General features: G+C 48.2%; 1 protein-coding gene across 1 annotated transcript in view; it reads right to left on the bottom strand.

The window, feature by feature from the left end:
• The window catches only part of LOC144158983 (substance-K receptor-like), a 481,277-nt gene that overhangs the window by 53,692 nt on the left and 408,955 nt on the right, over positions 1-18,630 (bottom strand). Inside the window, exon 3 of the mRNA XM_077690206.1 lies at positions 18,323-18,583. Coding sequence (XP_077546332.1) covers positions 18,323-18,583 — 261 coding nt within the window. The remainder of the gene's footprint in view (positions 1-18,322; positions 18,584-18,630) is intronic.

The raw sequence follows: 18,630 nt of genomic DNA, 5'->3' as shown, positions 1-18,630 counted from the left end.
GGGAGCGGTAGGGACGCTGGGTTAAGGCACTCATCCGGTATGTGGCGCGCGCCGGCGGGCCTTACGCTTCCACAGCGCGTGTCCGGTGTGTCTATCAGCTTGCCTCGAAGGCGTCGCAGCGCCGCCTAGGGAATGCTAGACAAACTGTAAACTATTTTGCATAATTTCGGAGAAGCGGTGCTGGCTGGCGGACACGAAAGCATGTAGGAAGGCTACGGAGCGGGAAAGGGTACGAGAATGCAACAGGAAAGTGGCTGTTTGGCCATTTTTCGCTCACGCGTTAGGCATGGATTATGCTACAGGCGGCGTTGATTTGGCTCATTTTGACCCGTGCCTCAACAGGGTCTGACCCATTTTCGATAGGAAATACGATCTGAGTACAGGTTCGCCGGGCTTATGTGACCTATTTCATTGCAACCTTTTTTCTAGGGGGAAGTTGCCGAGTTTTTCTTGTCAATACAGCTTTACCTGACTTAATTCCGATTTCTGGATTTGACTCATTTTGAACAACAAAAAAAACCTAATTTGGGAACACGATAAGAAACATTCAATGGCAAAATCTCGCCCGTTAAACTCGATCCGCGCGAAGCTGCCTGTGTAGTCTGCTACATGGCCTGGAGCCATTTCTTTTTTTCATCTTTCTTTGAATCCTAAATGCTTTCAGATCGTAGTCAACCAACACAGCCAATACTTAGAATAGGGGGTGACAAAATACCTCAGCCAAAAATTACGGCTTTAGATAACTATATTACGGCTTCAGATAACGCCCATTAGATAACTTGGAAACCTGCTCAAAAACGTTTCCCTCTTTCCCGAGTCGTGGCGTTCTTTGAGCGCTCGAATTACGCCATTACAGAAACGTAGTGGCTATTGACCACTTTGTTTCTGTTCCAGCAACAAACGCATTCGGTAGCACTTTAGAAAAAAAAAAGCAGAAAGGGAAGGCGAATAGTTCTTCGGCGACGAGCAAATCACGCAGTGCCGCTCTGCGCTGTTGATAACTAAAGGTTTGACAATGCTTCCAGTAGCGAAGGAAAGAATGAAAACGTTTATCGCAAGTGTCGCAGAGTCCCTTCAATGGTTCCTAAACGCGCTAATGACATAACCCGGCAATATGAACATCTCTAAGATAGTTCATTAAATAATTAGCTTCTGCTGCATAATGATCTCTCCCGACGATGCCACAGAGCGAGAGATAACTTTGCATCAAACAGTTGAGGCAGCTGCAGTTGTACGCGTACGCGGATTCTCCCCGCTATCATGAACGCTGTGCAGCCAGCAAAGGTGCCTTGAGAAATAATTCCACTCGTTGAACGAGTGCACGCTACCCACTGTGCTTCCGCTCACGAAAAAAGGAGCCCTCTAACCATTGTGTACCTGTACCTGAAGAGTTTCTCTATTTTCCCTGGGCAGGCGGTACTATGAAAAAGGACCAATGCAACTACGAACAGGGCGAATTAACGCGCTCCAGTTTATTCATTCAAAATAAACAAAATCTTGAGAATGACCCTCATGTTCAGATGACCTCATGTTCAGTTCGGTACCCGCCAGGATGAGCGAGAAGGAGTTAGCAATTGGCGAAATCCTTGCTCGCACGAAAGCAAAGCTTAACGGCATCATTGTTTCCTTGAACACTGTCATCATGTACTCTTTGCAAGGTTCGTCGCTTGACCTAAACAACTCCACTGATCCTTCGCAAGTAATCTCACGGCAGCAACTCATTACACGCTCCGCTGATAAACCGACGGCCTAATACGACAGCTCGGTTAGAGCGGGCACTGTGCTCGCTCAAGCTTGCACAATACGCATCTCTGGCACCTCAGAGGCAACAATCTGTTGGCCCTTCAGCGGCGGGAAAATTAGCCGCAGCGGCGTCATTACGCCCGAGCGTTTGAAGCTATCATAGACGGCTGTAGCAACAACAACTGCGTCCCACTCATTATTTTTTCCATTCTTTTGCTCACGCAGGGAGTTGTCAGCTGCAATGCGCGCTGATATGTGCCGCCTCGAAGCGTCCGCGCTGATCCTCGCAAGCCCTGAGCCTGTCGTTACCGCTCTACGCGCGTTCCCTCAGCCACATGAGAGCACTGGGTGAGGCCGTTATCTGACACTCCGTCGGTGGGCTTCGTCGGTCGGGTTTTGGCAAGGTAAGCCGAAATGGAGGAAGCTGCAGAGGGCTCCGGTACGCCGGGCTAATCGCGTACTAAATGCCGGCGCGTGCTCGTCCGGCGTTGTGCCATGGGGGTTACTGGCAGACATGAATGTCTACGTGGCCATTGCTATTTTGTTGGTACACAAACACGGACGTTCAACCACATTTGAGGCAGGCGTTGGTTGTTTCTTTTGCGTTTCTTTTGCAACGGCCAGTCAAACAGACGGAGGACCGTCGTTGATGCTGCAGTGAAGATGTACTTAGGGTCTGTTGCGTTCTGGATGGTGTTTGCAGAGCCAACAATAACGGAAGAGTAGACAAACTGGCTTACCGAAAGCGCTGGTGCGCCATGGCGAGAGCTATAGAGTCTCGTTTTAACGGCCACCGCTGTTATTTGCGGGCGAGTTGCCTGGCAACGTCACGCAAAACGCCTAGCACTGCTCCTTTTTAAATGCGACACCAACATCCCTTCCGCGTGGCTAAGCAGAGGCCTCTTCCTGGCCGGGCAGGACTCAAAGCACCGAGTTCACTTTGAGGCGCATGCGAGAATCTGCCCAAGGCTTCCAGTTTGGGCCGCTGTCTCCCGCGCAGCCCCATCTTGCCTCTCTGAAAGAATACCCCGCCAAACCCTACCCCACCCGACTTACTATGGTACAAGCAAGGGCAAGCCGATTTTTTGCGCTCGGAGCTCAACTGCCGGTACATATGCTACAGCCCTTCCGGGATGCTTGATCAAAAGATCCCTTGGGTCCTCACCTGCAAAGACTTGTCACCCTCTTTTGTTCGCAGCCAAATGAGCATACTAAAAGTTTGTGTGGACATTGCGTGTAAGCAGAGTACCGCCGTGCACTTTGTGATTTCGGCCACGTCGGTAATGTCCAAACCTTTTCTGAGCTAGACGCAAGCAGGGAACGTCCGAAAAACGAACCTATAGCTACGGTGCGCTATTGAAACAAAATAAATAGCGAACGTACTTAGATTGACGTGTGAGAACGAATGAAAAGGGGCAAGTGTTGGATATGTATTTCACTTTCATCTCCTGTAAATGGAACGTAAAATGTTTACGAATAAAAAATTTGCATATCCCGGTCCTGTTAACTCCATACTGTACAAAAACCGCGAAAAACACAACGAGTGCCATGCGAAAATGTAATTAGCATCATTGTAAAAACGTAGTCTGAAATCGCCGTCAGAATGAAAAACAGGGGTGTGACATTTCACTGGGGAAATCATTGAATACATAAAAAAATTCTTCAGAAATTCAGAGAATTGTCTACTAATGCGTCGCATTCTTATGCCGCTGCCTTGAGTGTGAGCTCATTACATGCAAATTTCTAAACCATTTACGTATTTTAACGATTACAGGTGGAGCTTTATCTAAATCAGCCTTATTGTGGTAATGCAAGGCGTTACAGGGTTCACTATTTTCCCCATTTTTTTAAGTGCAGAGCATTTTAGGGGCTCGCCTTGTCGTCGTAGCTCGCTCGCTGGACCCAAGTAGAGCCCCACGGCGTACCGTCGTAGCGGAGTACCGTCGTAGCGGTGTCCCACAGAGGCTTCGGAAACCAAGAGGTTTATATAGTCATAACCGTTCGAAACTCGTGAACCGCTGGCGCTTGCCATACATCTCCCCGTTGTTTGGCGCAAAGAAAACTGCAGGTACATTTGAGGCGAAATCTTTGTATGTAACTGGCAGCCCCGCGTTCATTTAGTTGGGAACGCTCGTTGGGTTGGTTTTTACGATAGTAAGCGAAAAAAGCCGCCGCGCAAAAAAAAAAAAAAAAAAAAAAAAAAAAACATTGGCTCCTTCGAAAGGCTCCAGTCGCGCAAGAAAAGAAATGACGTGTTCGAAATGACGCAGAAAAGCTCCAGCCGCGCAAGAATGAATGAATGAATGACTTTATTGCAGAGAGGAGGCTATAAAGCCCTGTGGGTAGGGAATAGAAAGGACGATTGGGAAAGACGCCACTAAGTAGTTGTAGTACAACTAAGTAATGTTCAAGCTTCACTGTAGCGGTCACTGTAGCTGTCTCTCGAGGTTCCATTGGAGTAACACAAACACACTGGCCTTCCCTTGAGGGGAGGGGGTGTCCGGCATAGTTCTTGATGGCACATTACGGTTGGTGGGGCAAGACGAATGCGCACCGGTGTTCATTTTTGACTGGTGAACTTGAACAGGTAGTCGGTCAGCCATTAAACCATCTTATAGAGACCATTTTTTCGGGCAAAGTCTATGATTTTTTCCAACACTTCTGGGTTGATCCTAACATACTCGACATGCTCTAACGCTGACGTCGGAACCGTGGCGCTTGCTAGCAACTGCGTACGGCCGTCTGAGAAGGCTGCGCATGACCAAATAAGGTGGAAAAGGTTGGGTTTCTCGTTGCTGCCACAGTGGGGGCACCTTGGTAAGGAGGGACGCCTTGGGTTCGTCCACTTCGATATCACATCAGAGGTATAGGCCGAGTTGGCATAAACTTTGTTCGCGAAGACCTCTCCTGTTCTGGGAAGGGTCTTTAGTGGCGCGAGGAAACCAGGGGGTGAGGCCTCGGCTAGCCGGTGCCGGCTGAGGGCTCTAGCTTCACGAAGTTTTTGTTGCCAGTGTTGTTCAGATGTGCTCGGTGGGTCAGATTGTGCTGGTGTGGTGTCGAGAACCGTGGGAGTATTTAGTAGGCATTCCAGGGCAGCCTTGTGCGCCGTTCGGTTGCCGTCCGCTCCATACGTGTGGGCAGCTGTCCAGACAATGCGTATCGTGATTCCTTCATGAGACAGGTCCCGTACTAAGTAAATGATGTTCGTGGCCGCAGAGTTAGGCGTGAAGGTCCTATTCAGTTCCCGGAGGGCAACGTGCGAGTCAGTGATGATGCGGAACTTCTTTGTGTGGATGGTTGAACAATGGGTCTGGAAGCTTTGAACTGCGCCCAGAATTCCAAAGAGTTCCACTTCATCCGAGGGGCCGTAGGTGTTCGTAATGTTGCGAGAACCACCTAGTTGTGGAACCTCGGTGCAAGTCCAAACAATAATCATCATCATCATCATCACCAGCCTGTCTACGCCCACTGCAGGGCAAAGGCCTCTCCCATTATTCTCCAATTACCTCGGTCCTGTGCCAACTGTGACCAATTTATCCCCGCAAACTTCTTGATCTCATCTGCCCATCTAACTTTCTGCCGCCCCCTGCAGCGCTTGCCTTCTCTAGGGATCCACTCTGTTACCCTTAATGACCAGCGGTTATCTTGCCTTCGCATTACATGCCCTGCCCACGTCCATTTCTTCTTCTTAATTTCTACTAATATGTCTTTAACACCAGTTTGCTCCCTGACCCACTCCGCTCTCTTCTTGTCCCTTAATGTTACACCTATCATCTTTCGTTCCATTGCCCGCTGAGTCGTTCTCAATTTAAGTTGAACCCTCGTAGCGAGCCTCCATGTTTCTGCCCCGTAGGTGAGTACCGGTAAGATGCAGCTGTCATACACTTTCTTCTTCAGCGACAATGGTAAGCTGCTATTCAATATCTGAGAATTTCTGCCATATGCACCCCACCCAATTCTGATCCTTCTAATTATCTCTGCCTCATGGTTGGGATCCGGGGTCACAACTTGGCCTAAGTAGATATATTCGCTTACCACTTCCACTGCCTCGCCACCTATCTCAAACTGCTGTACTGTCCCGAGGTTATTGATCATTACTTTAGTTTTCTGCATATTAATTTTCAGGCCCACGGTTCTACTCTGTTCGCCCAGTGCGGAAAGCATGCTTTGCAATTCGTCCCTCGAGTTACTTAGCAAGGCAACGTCATCAGCAAATCTGAGGTTACTGAGGTATTCTCCATTAACCCTTACTCCCACCTGTTCCCAATCTAACGTTCTGAATACTTCTTGTAAGCATACTTCCGTATGTCAGCTGTCTTGCGCTTATTGATTAACTTCGAGAGCTCGGCTAGTTCTATTCTGTCAGCTGCGGTAGAGATTATCATGGTTTGCCGTTTCCTGATTAGATCTTTCGTCTCCTGTGAAAGTTTACCATTATCCTGTCTAGCCATAGTGCCCCGATTTCTACTGCACACTCCGTGATAATGCGTGTAAGGTTGTCGCTGGCTTCCTGTGTCGTAAGCTCGGCTTCCTCGTTAAGGGCGGAATATCGGTTCTGCAGCGCGATCCTGAATTCTTCTACTTTACGTCTTACTGTTAGCTCATTTATCGGCTTCTTTCGTACTAGCTTGTTGCGGTCCCTCCTCAAATCTAGCCTAATTCGAGATCTTACCATACGGTGGTCACTACACCTTACCCTTCCGAGCACTTCCACATCCTGCACGACGCCAGGGTTATCGCATAATATGAAGTCTATTTCATTTTTGTGCTCGCCATTCGGGCTCCTCCAGGTCCAGTTCCGACTCTCCCGTTTACAGAAGAAGGTATTCATTATGCGTAGGTTATTCCGTTCTGAAAACTCAACTAGTAGGTCCCCCCTGCTATTTCTACAGCCCAGACCATAGTTCCCAACTGCCTTGTCTGAAGCCTGATTCTTGCCTACTTTAGCATTGAAGTCCCCCATAACTACGGTGTACTGTGTTTTTACTTTAGCCATTGCCGATTCCACATCTTCATAGAAGCGTTCCACTACTTGGTCGTCGTGGCTGGATGTGGGCGCGTAGCCCTGCACCACCTTGAGCTTGTACCTCTTATTGAGCCTAATTACAAGACCTCCTGCCCTTTCGTTAATGCTATAGTATTCGTCTATGTTGCCAGCTATGCTTTTATTGACTAGAAATCCCACTCCCAGTTCTCTTCTGTCCTCTAGACCACGGTAACATAGGACGTGTCCATTTTCAGCACCGTAAAGGCTTCGCCTTCCCTCCTAACCTCGCTAAGCCCTATTACATCCCATTTAATGCCCTCTAATTCCTCGAACAACACCTCGAGGCTTGCTTCGCTAGATAAGGTTCGCGCGTTAAACGTTGCCAGGTTCAGATTCCATTGGCGGCCTGTCCGGATCCAGGGATTCTTAGCACCCTCTGCTGCGTTACAGGTCTGACCGCCGCCGTGGTCAGTTGTTTCGCAGCCGCTGGGGACTGAGGGCCGAGGGTTAATTGGCGTATTCATGGGAGGTTGTGGCCGTTACTACACCAGGGGGGGCCAGTCCTGCTCTGGTGAAGGAGTGCATTACCGGCAATGGTCGCCGGGTTCAGGCCGCACCCCAAGCCCCTTTGTGCAATTGCATCAATACGCGGATTTTTTTATCCGGTGGGAATTGTCCGGCACCGGGATTCGAACCACGGTCCTTCTGCACGCGAGGCGGGTGTTCTACCTCTACGCCATCGCTGCAACAATAGCGGCTGTTATGTCTTGGATAGCGGCATCGGTGAATACATCAACTTCATCGTGGGCTTTGCCATTGCCCAGAGTGCGGACGTACTGTTCCCTAGCTGCTCGTTGACGTCGGGGAATGGGTCGTCGTCGGATAGGGCCGAGTGCAGGTCTCTCCCAAGGTGGGATGGATTTAGGAAAGATTTCAGGGTAGAAATTGCTGTTCAAGGTGTCCCATTTAAGAATTGCTCGTCCCTGCGGCATGTATTCGAGGTGCTTCTGTAATCGCAGCTTCATTTCTTCGACTAGATTGGTGATCGGAGGAAGTGGCACTGCTTGTTCCAGCACGTCCGTCCTAGTGTGGCGGAGTAGGCCTGTTATGGTACGAATCACGCTTCTGTTTAATATGGTTAGTTAACTGAGATGCCGGGGACGGAATTCATATGCGGGAAATCCATAAGACAGCCGGCCGTGCGCAACGGCGCGCGCAAGCTTGAGACAGGCGTCTTGATGTGTGCCGCCGTATTTATTTTATAGACGGGTAATGAGGTGCAAGGTGGAGCGCCATGTTGTCCGAAGATGATGGATCCATGTAGTGGGGCTATTGCAGCTGCTAACCTGGAGGCCAATTAATTTGGTGGTACCATTTCTTGATTCAAGAATCGAATTGGCGATATTGAGGTGTAGGACTTGGTCAGGGTTTGTCGATCGCTTGCCGTCGACGCTGAGAAATTCGGTCTTGTTGGGGGAAAATTGCAGCTGGAATCGGGAGAGGGTGCGCTCCAAGCTAAAAACAGCAGCGTGGAGTTCGGCCTGCATAGATTCTTTTGAGTCATAATCAGCAGCCTCGGTCCACACAACTATATCATCAGCATAGAAGGCGAAATGGGCCGCTGAGTCCATTTCAAGGGTGCGGGCTACACGATTCATGGCCATATTGAAGAGTAAAGGTCCGAGAATTGAACCTTGGGGAACTCCTCTGTCAAGGTAGTAGGTAGTCGGCGTTGCTTCCTTTGGGTTAAGACGAATGGGTCTGTGCGTTAGGAAGCCGCGAATCCACCTCTGAGCCTTCTGACTGGGGAAGGCAGCGGCTAGTTCTTGCAGGATGCCTTCTTGACTGACGTTATCGAACGCCTTGTGCATATCAAGGGCCAGGACGTAGTTGGGCAGGCTCTTTCGGGATGTCCGGTTTATGACTCGACGAAGAAGCCAGAGGTAATCATGCGTGCTTAAATTGAGGCGAAATCCAGTGAGGGCCGGGTGGAACTATCCTGTGTGTTCCAGGTGGTGTTGAAGCCTGTTGTTTATGAGACGTTCTGTCAGCTTGCAAATAACAGGAGTTAATGCGATGGGTTGGAGATTCTCGGGTTTTCGAGAATCTTTGCCAGGTTTGGGGATGGGGTGGATGATAGTCATTTTCAAGTGGTCAGGAATTTGCCCAGTATTCCAGGATCGATTGATGAGAGCTAGGAGGGCCGCTTGACCCGATGAGGGAAGATTTCGAAGGTCTTGCCATTTTATTTGGTCATGGCCCGGTGTAGATTTGGGTTTTTTTTGGGAGATGGCTATATGCAGCTCGCTCTCGGTAAACGGACACTCGAGCTCCGCGAGCGGTGCTCGTATATCAATTTCAGGCAGAGGTGAGAGGGTCGAGATGTCAGCCGTGGCGTGTGGGAAGAGAGTCTTCACAAGAGTATCTTCCACTTGAGAGTAGTTTGTATGGAGGCACATTTCATCTAGTATCGGCAGTTTTACTTTCGCCCGTCCACTCAGGCCCCAAAAGAGGCTCCACAGATGTGAGAGACCGCGTTCTTGCCCAAGTCGTTCGCAGAGATTATGCCAGTTTTCAGATTGGAGGATTTTTTTATATTCGTTTATCGCTTTGTAATGGCATTTTAGTCTCATAAGGTCATGGTGACGTTTACCGCGTTCTGTATACGTTATTGTAAGGCATTCTGCGGTACGAAGCAGTTTGTGCATGTGGGCGTCCGGATTGTTGACCTCAGCTGTGCTTGTTACCGTCTCCGTGGAAAGGATACGCGCTTCATTCACAGAGGCAACAAACTCGGACAGCTCAGGTTGTGCGCTCACGTGGAATTGCGAGCGAAAAAGATCCCAGCCAATTGATGTTTGTGTACGTAGTCTTGGAGCGGAATTTCTTGCTGTTCAAGGGGAGCAGAATAGGGAAGTGATCACTGCCCCATGTACAATCCAGTGTTCGCCATTTTTAGATGCGACGCTGAGAGCATCTCTTGTCGGCGGCCCTGTCCTTCCTGCGTGCGTCCGTCATCATCGGCGTCCGCACTCTCCTCCGCTCACCCCCTCTCCTCTCCGATAGCGAACACTCTTGGCTTGGCTTGGCTTGGCTTGGATTGGATTGGATTGGATTGGATTAAAGTGGATTGTGTTGGATTGTGTTGGATTGTGTTGCGTCATAGCCGCGGCAGACGCACTGGCGCCGGCGCGTGCCCAGGTGAGAGCGAACACTCTCTCTCAACATCTGCGGGTGTGCGGCCCAGCGCGCTCTCACTCCGCCGGTGGGCGGCGCTGTGCGTGGTGCTGCGCATGTGCAGTACTCTCTCTCTCCGCGGTCTCCTCTCCTTCGGGCGCGCTGCGCATATAACCGGTGTGCCGCTCTCCGGCGGCCTTTCGGTCGACGGTTGCTCTCCGCTTGCGCTTGAACCCCCTCAGCGTCGCATCACACCAGGGTTCCCGCGAGGGGAGGTGGGCGTAATTTTTTAATGCGCCGGGTGTGGTAAGGGTTAGATACGGTGTGGTGTCTTGCTGTGAGCTGTGGAGACCTATCCGGGTAGGAATGAAAGGTTCATTGCCGAATCGAAGGGGGCTATACTCCAGTGCTTCTTCTAGGAGTTTCCCGCGTAGATCGGAGTGGGAATAACCCCAGAGAGTACTTTTCGCGTTGAAGTCGCCTCCAATAGTAACTGGACCAGAAAAGTTTACCGAAAATATATGCGATATCCAGTCATAGGAATACCTAGCCCGGGTGTTGCATTGAGGTCTGTAATATACCAAGACCATAAGCACAGGTTTCCCACTAGGAGGTTTAAAGAGGACGATAATTACTTGTCAATTTGTATTGCTTGCTGTATCCCATCGGTGTTGAACTGAATGGCACGACTTGTGCACCAGAACTGCCGCCTGACCAGGGATGGAGGGAGACTTGGCTTTATCTCTGTAAGTATGCGGGATTTTGGGGTCCATGTAGGTGGTGTAGTGAGGAATTTTGCAAGGGCCTCTAGTCCACTGTAGCAGTAGGGCTAGAGGTCGGGTGGAGGATACCTGTGATTTAAGTAAGGGGCCATTTTGAGCGAAGCTTCGGCAGTTCCATTGAATTATAATACGATTAGGAGGAACTAAAGGGTTCATTTAGGAAGATTGCTTCTTCTTGCGCTTGGATTCACTAGGGGTGACCGTCTCAAGAAACTTGCGCATTTGTTCCATGACCTGTTGCATGTCCTGTTTAAGAATGGCGTATTGCCCCTGTAAGTCGCAATATCGCCGCAGGCTTTCTGCCATTCCTTGCACACCTCAAACTTGATTTGCGCCTCCCGTTGTTTCAACATCTGTTCAGTGACATATCTCGTGGGTTTGCAGCTTGCTATCTGCGAAGAATCTGCTGTGGGGCGACGAGAGGTGCGCGAACGGATTTGGCGCACCGACTCCCTGCCACGTGATTGGGGTGAAGCAGATTGACGCCGTGTGCTGGCTTTGCGGAGGGAGGCAAGTTCTTTACGCATCGCCTGAAGTTCTGAACGAAGTTCTAGGAGGCTTTTCTTGAGTTGAATATTTTTGATCATGACTGGGTAGTTTTCTGGTAAAGTGGCGGTGGGGTTACGGCCAATCATCTGCTGGTGTCCTGTGAGCGTGGCTGCTCAGGAAACATTGTTATTGTTGGGACGGCTTGTTTCCTTTGTTCCACGATTTGCATCAGACTATTTTGGTGATTTACGCGTTCGAAATGACGCAAAATGGCTTCAGCATACGAAATTAAAGCAAGCACAAAAAGAACAGAACTCCCGCTGGTGCAGTTTCGGGCAGGGGGCGCGCGAGCACTACGAAGGCGGGAAGTTTGAATTGCATTGGAAAAACCTCCGTACCATTCATCAAAAGAGGAGTGAGACAGGGCGGCAAAGAGCGTTATGGGTGGTAGCAGTGAGCAAATAACGGCGCTGCAGCCCACTATGGCAAATCACTGCTCGGCACTTCCGATAGCTTTCAGATTGAGTGGAACGGCTTCATTCTTTTATATTTTTCATATTTTTTAGTTTTTCTAAATTTAGCTCAACCAAGGTGAATTTACAATTACACGGTTCGCCATTTTTCGTAATGTTTTATATTTTCCTATTTTTGAGTTTTTTTTTAAATTTTACACGATTAATTATCTCCATTTATGCTACTGTAACAATTACAGGCGGAACTTCCGCGATATCTGCATTTTTGTAAAAATGCAGGGCGTCACACGGTCAGGCTTTGGTGGTGCTCGGCAAAGAATGCTACGCATTAAAATGCAGAAATGAGCCTTCTCTCCCAGGAAGACTGCAACCAACGTAGTGAACAAGAACGCAAACAAGCTCAAATGCCTCGCGTGGTGTGTGCAGCTTTTATACAACCGTGGCCCATCTACCGTGTTGGTATATTCAGTGATTCAGTGTTGGTGCTATTAGTCAGAGCCAGGAGCGGTTTTGTTTTGTCATTAATGCCAATGCCCCGCTTGTGGACACATCTATGTGCCAAACAAGGATGTTGGACTGAGACAGTTGGACGATGGTCTAAGACATTTTGTGCCTAAAAAAGAAAACAATTAAAACAGCAGTTGTGGGCGCAATCAGAAACCTAAAAATTAGAATTATTAGGACGGAAAGGGAGAGAAATAAAAGAAGAAAGGACAAAGTAAAATAACTTAATAAATGAGTTAGTGAGTGAGAGAGGGAGTGAATGAGTGAAGGAAGGAAGAAAAAATAGAGAAGGAAAGAAAGAAAGACTGAAAGACAGACAGACAGACAGACAGACAGACAGACAGACAGACAGACAGACAGACAGACAGACAGACAGACAGACAGACAGAAGAAATACACCGCATAAAAAGGGCGATAAAAGAAGAACGAGAAGAATTTTTTTAAAAGAAGAAAGGAAAGGGAAAGATGCAACGGGAGAAACGATCGTATAGGCGCAATGAAGGAAAGAAAAGTACGTAAGAAACACAGAATAAAAAAAAATGTGTATATATCGAAAGGGCAGCAGGTTTAAATAAACATGGAACCCAAAAAAAGCCGTTCTCCCTCCTGAGGCCTACACAGAAACGAAATGTTCGCGGTCCCGACTCGAAAAAGTGAAAACAGAAGAGAAACCAAAGAAAGAAAGGCAGAGGAATGAGTGCGAATCCAAAAGAAGTGAAAAATGAAGAAAGTAATAAAGAAAAACCAAGTAAAAGTGGACTAAGGTAAAGAAGAAGGATGAAGGCAGACAAGAAGAAGGCAATAATCGCAGAATGCATTGGTGATTATAGGATTTAGCAAGCGTTCCGGTGATCGTAAGCAGAATTAGTTGAGGCCGGGCGGCTGCAGGTAAGATTTGTTTTTCTTTTCGTGTAGCAGAATAGTATTTAGGCCTGAATATCAGCAACACTTAGGGCCGTATTCTGAGTCCCTCCTCCACTCCACTTGCTCCCTCCACTCGGCCGAGGGGAGGATTCCGCAATGCTTATGCATGGGGAAATCGATTGCAAGGATCTCCTCCACTGGAGGCTCGAGTGGACGAAGGATTAAGTATACCAGGGTTACATTTCTTCTAAGTGACGTGGCCCTTCCGCTATGCTGGCCCGAAAGAGGCTCATCAGGCTCCCCCGCCTCCCATTCCGTGCTTCCACTGTGAACATACATGCTATGGCTGAACCATTAGTTCTGCAATGCACCTCTGAGGAATGAAACCAAATTAACATTGTGAGTGTAGTGGCGCAGTAAGATCATAGGTTTTTCTCTCTGATATACTTACAACAGCTAGAGGTAAAGAAGTGGGCGAAGATGGCAAGGTTTACGGTCAAATTTCCAACTGATAAGTCCACAGAACACTTCAACAATAAGCCGTATAGAGTGCTTGTAATATAGTGTGTTTCGCGAGATTTCTTTGCCGAAAACGACAGCCCCCGCATTTAGGAAAACGATCTACCGAAGTACGCCACCACCCGTGATGGCAGCGGTGTCGAACCTAACTTGGAGACGGGCTTGCTGGTATCGACTATACAATTATCTTTAAAAAAATCTTGATGCAGTTTTCCAGTTCGGGGTATGGCTGTCCCTCCCCCCCCCCCCCCTTAAGAGGTATTAAGTGACGGAGCATCGTTACCAGAAATACAATACGAATGTATGTTTAGGCTGAAAACATTCAGGAACTTCAAGATACATGCCTTGATTGTGGAGCTGTCATTAAGCCTTTTTCAAGCTCTAACACCATGGATAACAAAGGGGGGTGAACGCTGTCAAAAAGCATGAGGATGTGGAATATGGTGGGTGGGTGGGCGCGTGTGACTTGTTGCCCGATATCTGCTAGCTTCTCGACACGTTCAATAAACCTAAAAGAATAACGCCAGATTTGCATGTTTCTATTCGGCACGCAAAGACTTGAATAAGGTCAGGCGGTTGTATGGAGGTTTTCAATGCGAAAACATCGCGTTCATGGTTCAACCATTATAATATCATTAATCTAGATCATTGCTAAAAACAAATTAAAGGTAAAAACAAACAAAAAGTATATTCAAAGGAAAATATGACCAATATTACCCCACCCACCATAACCAATTCTTGCCCTCTGCCCGGCGGCCTGTAATATCAGCTATGGGAGTGCCGACAAATCCTACACTTTACCCTCAGTCCCTCATCTTCTTTCAAGCAGTCAGGGCCTACCTGAGAAGCCTGGACCCTGGGACCCAGCGTAATCCGGTGAAAAGGGCCTCGAATGCCGCAACAGCATCAACAAATATAGTCCAATAAAGATTTATTCCCCTTCCTCCTCTTTGCTTTTGCAAGAATAAATTGAAAAACACGAGACAACCCAAAAAGGAAATGTTCTACCTTTTCGAAGGCTACAATACATAAAATCATTCGGGAAATAATTATTTTTAGTCCGCTATCTACTAGCAAAGTTTTTCCCACAGCTCATTAAAAACTGCAGTGAGCAGTAACCACACTTCCAAGATGAAAATAATGTTCAATATAAGTTATTTTCTGCTATTTCTACCTACATTCTCGTCATAATCAACTCAAGTTGGTAATCGTAGCCGCCGCAAGGTCGACAAGTCGGGCTTTTAGGCTGCAAAGAAAACCACATCGCGCGAGACCCCTTTCTCTTTTGCGCTTGCCCTCCCTTGGGGCTACTGAAGCCTCTCGCCGTTAATTATGAAAGCAGAGGCACTGCGCCACCATCTAAATTTTCTCGAATAAATTGACGACGGAAGCGTGCTCTTAACTTTTTTTCGCTGTACCATGGTTCGCTCTCAGCACGTGCACCCAACCTCCCATTAATGGACTTTGCGATGGCAAGCCCATGCCCAAGCTTTGAACGGAAGTAAATCTCTCAACAATGCAGCCTAGCGATGAACTTTACTGCAGGGAATTAACTTCTGTGGCAAAATTTCAGCGTCGATAAAGTGGGGCCTTTAGACGGAAAAAGAAAAAAAAAAAGGGGGGGGGGGGCAATTCAAGAACATTAGAAAGTTGGTGGACGAAAAGCAGATAGGGGAATATTGCCTAGGACAGTTGCCACCTGTAACAGGAAAGAAAAGTATTTTGTGCCTAATAAGGTTTTTGTCCCTGCCCTAAGCAGTGCTAGAATTGAACCAAGAGTGGAAAACATAGGTATATTAGTCCTTTTTTGGTAAGAGGACACGTCATCACCCCGCTACAAAGGGGAAACCAATAGCAATCATCATCAGCAGCAGCAGCATCGTTGCGTTAATTTTAAAACATTCCATATACATGTGTTTGTTATGGAGACCACCAGGGAGCATCTTCGGAAAGGCCTCCTTCCCAGGGCCTCATTCGAACGGCGACGCCTTCGTGCTGTCTTCCTTCAATAACATACATGGACGACGCTCGACAGAGCAAGGTGGACGTAAGCATCTATGGTATCTCGTTCTCCGTAGCAGTGCTCAGCCATTAGCCACTAGCTAAGCAGTACAACTAACTACGAAGTAACAAGTACTGATAAAAATTGCTATTCCGTATTTTGTAGAAGTGTTTAATTGGCCACACGCTAAGCGCTACATTTTACCACGGCTATTTAACTCTTACACTCTGAGGCAGTCCCATAGTTCGCCTTCACCGCAGCGCACTCGAATGACAGCTCCATACAGCCAACAACGAAATTTCGGCATATGACAATGCCGAGCGTGCGATCGGACTCAAAAGTTTTGTGTGCGCTGTGGCAACACGCAATGCAACCATGACGTTCTGCATTGCGCAAGGCCCCAAAGAAGATCCCATTTTTAGAGTCAAATGGGTATACTTTGCTGTAATTTGCCAAATTTGCTTTGTTCGCCGCATAGATTGGTCACTCGAGTGCAGTGCCGTGAAGCGGAGCCACGTGATTCCCAAGGACCTCAGAACTGCAAAGTTGTAGATGTCCTTTTGAACGTCAAAAGCACGCACGGATCTCATGGTTAACCAGGGCGAAATGAGAAAACCATGGCACCCTCCGTAACGAAGATGGGTGGTGACAGTTTTAAAAATAAAATGACAAAAGCGCTGATTGACCACCACGCAGCTTTCGGTGGAACGAAAAGAGTGTAAGGGGGAGCTCTTGGTGATGGGCAGACAGACGCAGCTTTCAATTCTTTGACGGTTGAAAATAAAATCCACAAACATCGGTGCTTTTGCGTTTCTTTTCAGCCGCCAACGCTGTAAAAATCACAGCTATAGCCCCATAACCAGCACGAAAAAGTGTGTTTTAGCGTTACGACGTGGCTCCACAACGTCGACCAAACAATGTGGGAACGCCTCGTGACTGCGTTAATCAGCGCATGAAAATTACGCTGCTCCACCACGAATGACGGAGGCATGATAGTCGGCGACTGGCAACCAATCGAAACGTAAAAGAGTAGGCTGTCAGCCGCTATGGACTTGCCTGTCACGCCTGCAGAGCTTCTATACCTGAACCCTTTCAGTCACCGTGCCTCCATATGGAGACGCGACTTTCTCCGTCGTTTTCCTCGTGAAAACGAAAAGAGTTCATGCTGCAGAGCGGTGCGGCTGATGTTCGAAACCTACGGAAGTGAGAGGTAGCACCATGTGATGTGGAATGGCGGAACCGTTTCAAAATAGACGCCACGAAGTTTTGTGGGAGCTCCGGTGTGTTGCCGTCCTAAGTTCTCTTTTACTGCGGCGTAAATCATTTATAAAGGCTAATAATACCTCTTTCATGTGCAGAAATTATTATTTCACCTCCTTGCTTTTAAACTGCCTCAGGATATTTATTGTTTTTATAGGGAAAAGCAGGATTGAGTAATGGTGTCTCCGTATGAGGACACGACGCCATTTGCGTAATAAGTATTCTAGAGAGACTGAACCTTTTTTTTCTTACCTCTAGACACTTGCCACTGTTAAACCCCCAAGTATGGAATTTTTCTGCAGTGAATATAATAATTCGTGACTGAAAGGGTTAAACGGAAACTGGCACTCCAGTCACGTGTTTTCTTGCGAATCATCGGTAGTAGGGGAATCGCATTGGCAGCCAGTGGCTGTAGTGAATGGTGCTAGGGGTTTCACTTGTCGGCGATAATGTGTTCATCATTTCTGTTTTCGGCCCGCTCCTGCATATTATCTGCTGTTCGATATTGATTGGAGCTGTCCTGCGAATTTGAAGCCGAAGGCCTCGCTGCCAAGCGGAACGATGCACAGGGCCAAGACATGTTCGTAACGTAGCCGGCTGCCGCCGAACTAGCAAGTTGCGTACGGTTAGCGCGATTGGCGAGTGGCGATGGACCATTCGACAGCCTGTGCAGTTTGCGAACTATCAAACCATGCGAGAAATGTGCTTAATTAATTTGTGCTCGCATTTGATTATTTACGTTGGCGGAAACACTTATTTCGCCTTCCAACCTACGCCTGCCAACACGGCTATTACACCGCCAGAGGTGCAGGGCAGTAGCAAGTAGCAGACGGTAATAAATTGCATTCTGTATTTCAAAGCTGCCAACATGACTGCCTCTTTTTTTAAAAAAAAAACAAAGGAAACACTACGCCAAAGCAAAAACAAGCATCATTGTTTTGGACATTGTATTTGCCCTCACAGGCCATTTGTCAGGTAGCTAATTGCAAACAATCATAATTGTCGTCGTGGAATTGTAAAGCGTTAGGAGCAGTTCGGAGCAGGAACATTGCGTAAGCCGAAACCTGTACAATCATCCCCCCTACCCCCACCCCGAAATGGCAATAAAGCTGTCTAAATGATTTTTAAAACGCCGTTACGAAGTGCACGAAAATCCTCCGCTGGGTATATTCATAGTTTCTTCACAATGGTCCGCTGAATTCAGCAGTGCATGGCAGACACAAGGCGTAAGTTGGCATTTTCCTTCAAAAGACGACATTTATTTCAAACCTTACGCATCTAAGAGAAGCATATATCTGTGCAGAGTACTGTTTGTTAGCGACGCAACATTTATCCCTACTTTTCGTACAAAAAAACACTTAATTTGCATGTAGCCGCAAAATGTTGCCGACCATTTTAATGCTCAACTACCCACGATTCCCACAGTGTCACAGGGCTCTTTTTCTCGGACTAGAGCAAGAAACGGCGAGAGATTTTCCTCCATATGGGTGAGAGGTATTCGCCGCGAACACAGAGCGCCTACCTTCTTCTTGGCGCGGCACTGCGCGTTGATGTTGGCGGCGCTGCGCTCCCCGGGCATCTGCGTGATCCAGAGGCGCCACACGATGAGCGAGTAGGCGGTCAGCATGATGGCCACGGGCAGGAAGAAGAGCGCCACGGTGACCAGCAGGTAGTAGAGCCGGCGGCCCGACGACACGTACACGCACTCGCCCCGTTCTGAGTCCCAGCTCGCCTGAGTGGGCCACGTCCAGCCGCAGTACGTCACCGACTCCAGCGGCGTCCACTGCGGGTAACCAGCGCACTCCGTCAGCATGCGCGGACCCCCGCGAA

The sequence above is a fragment of the Haemaphysalis longicornis genome, unplaced genomic scaffold (genome assembly GCF_048455015.1).
Source record: "Haemaphysalis longicornis isolate Haplotype H1 unplaced genomic scaffold, Haemaphysalis longicornis Haplotype H1 scaffold_1, whole genome shotgun sequence".
NCBI classification, from domain to species: Eukaryota; Metazoa; Arthropoda; class Arachnida; order Ixodida; family Ixodidae; genus Haemaphysalis; species Haemaphysalis longicornis.
Note: the sequence above shows the minus strand (reverse complement) of the source record. Positions and strands in the feature narration are given on the sequence as shown.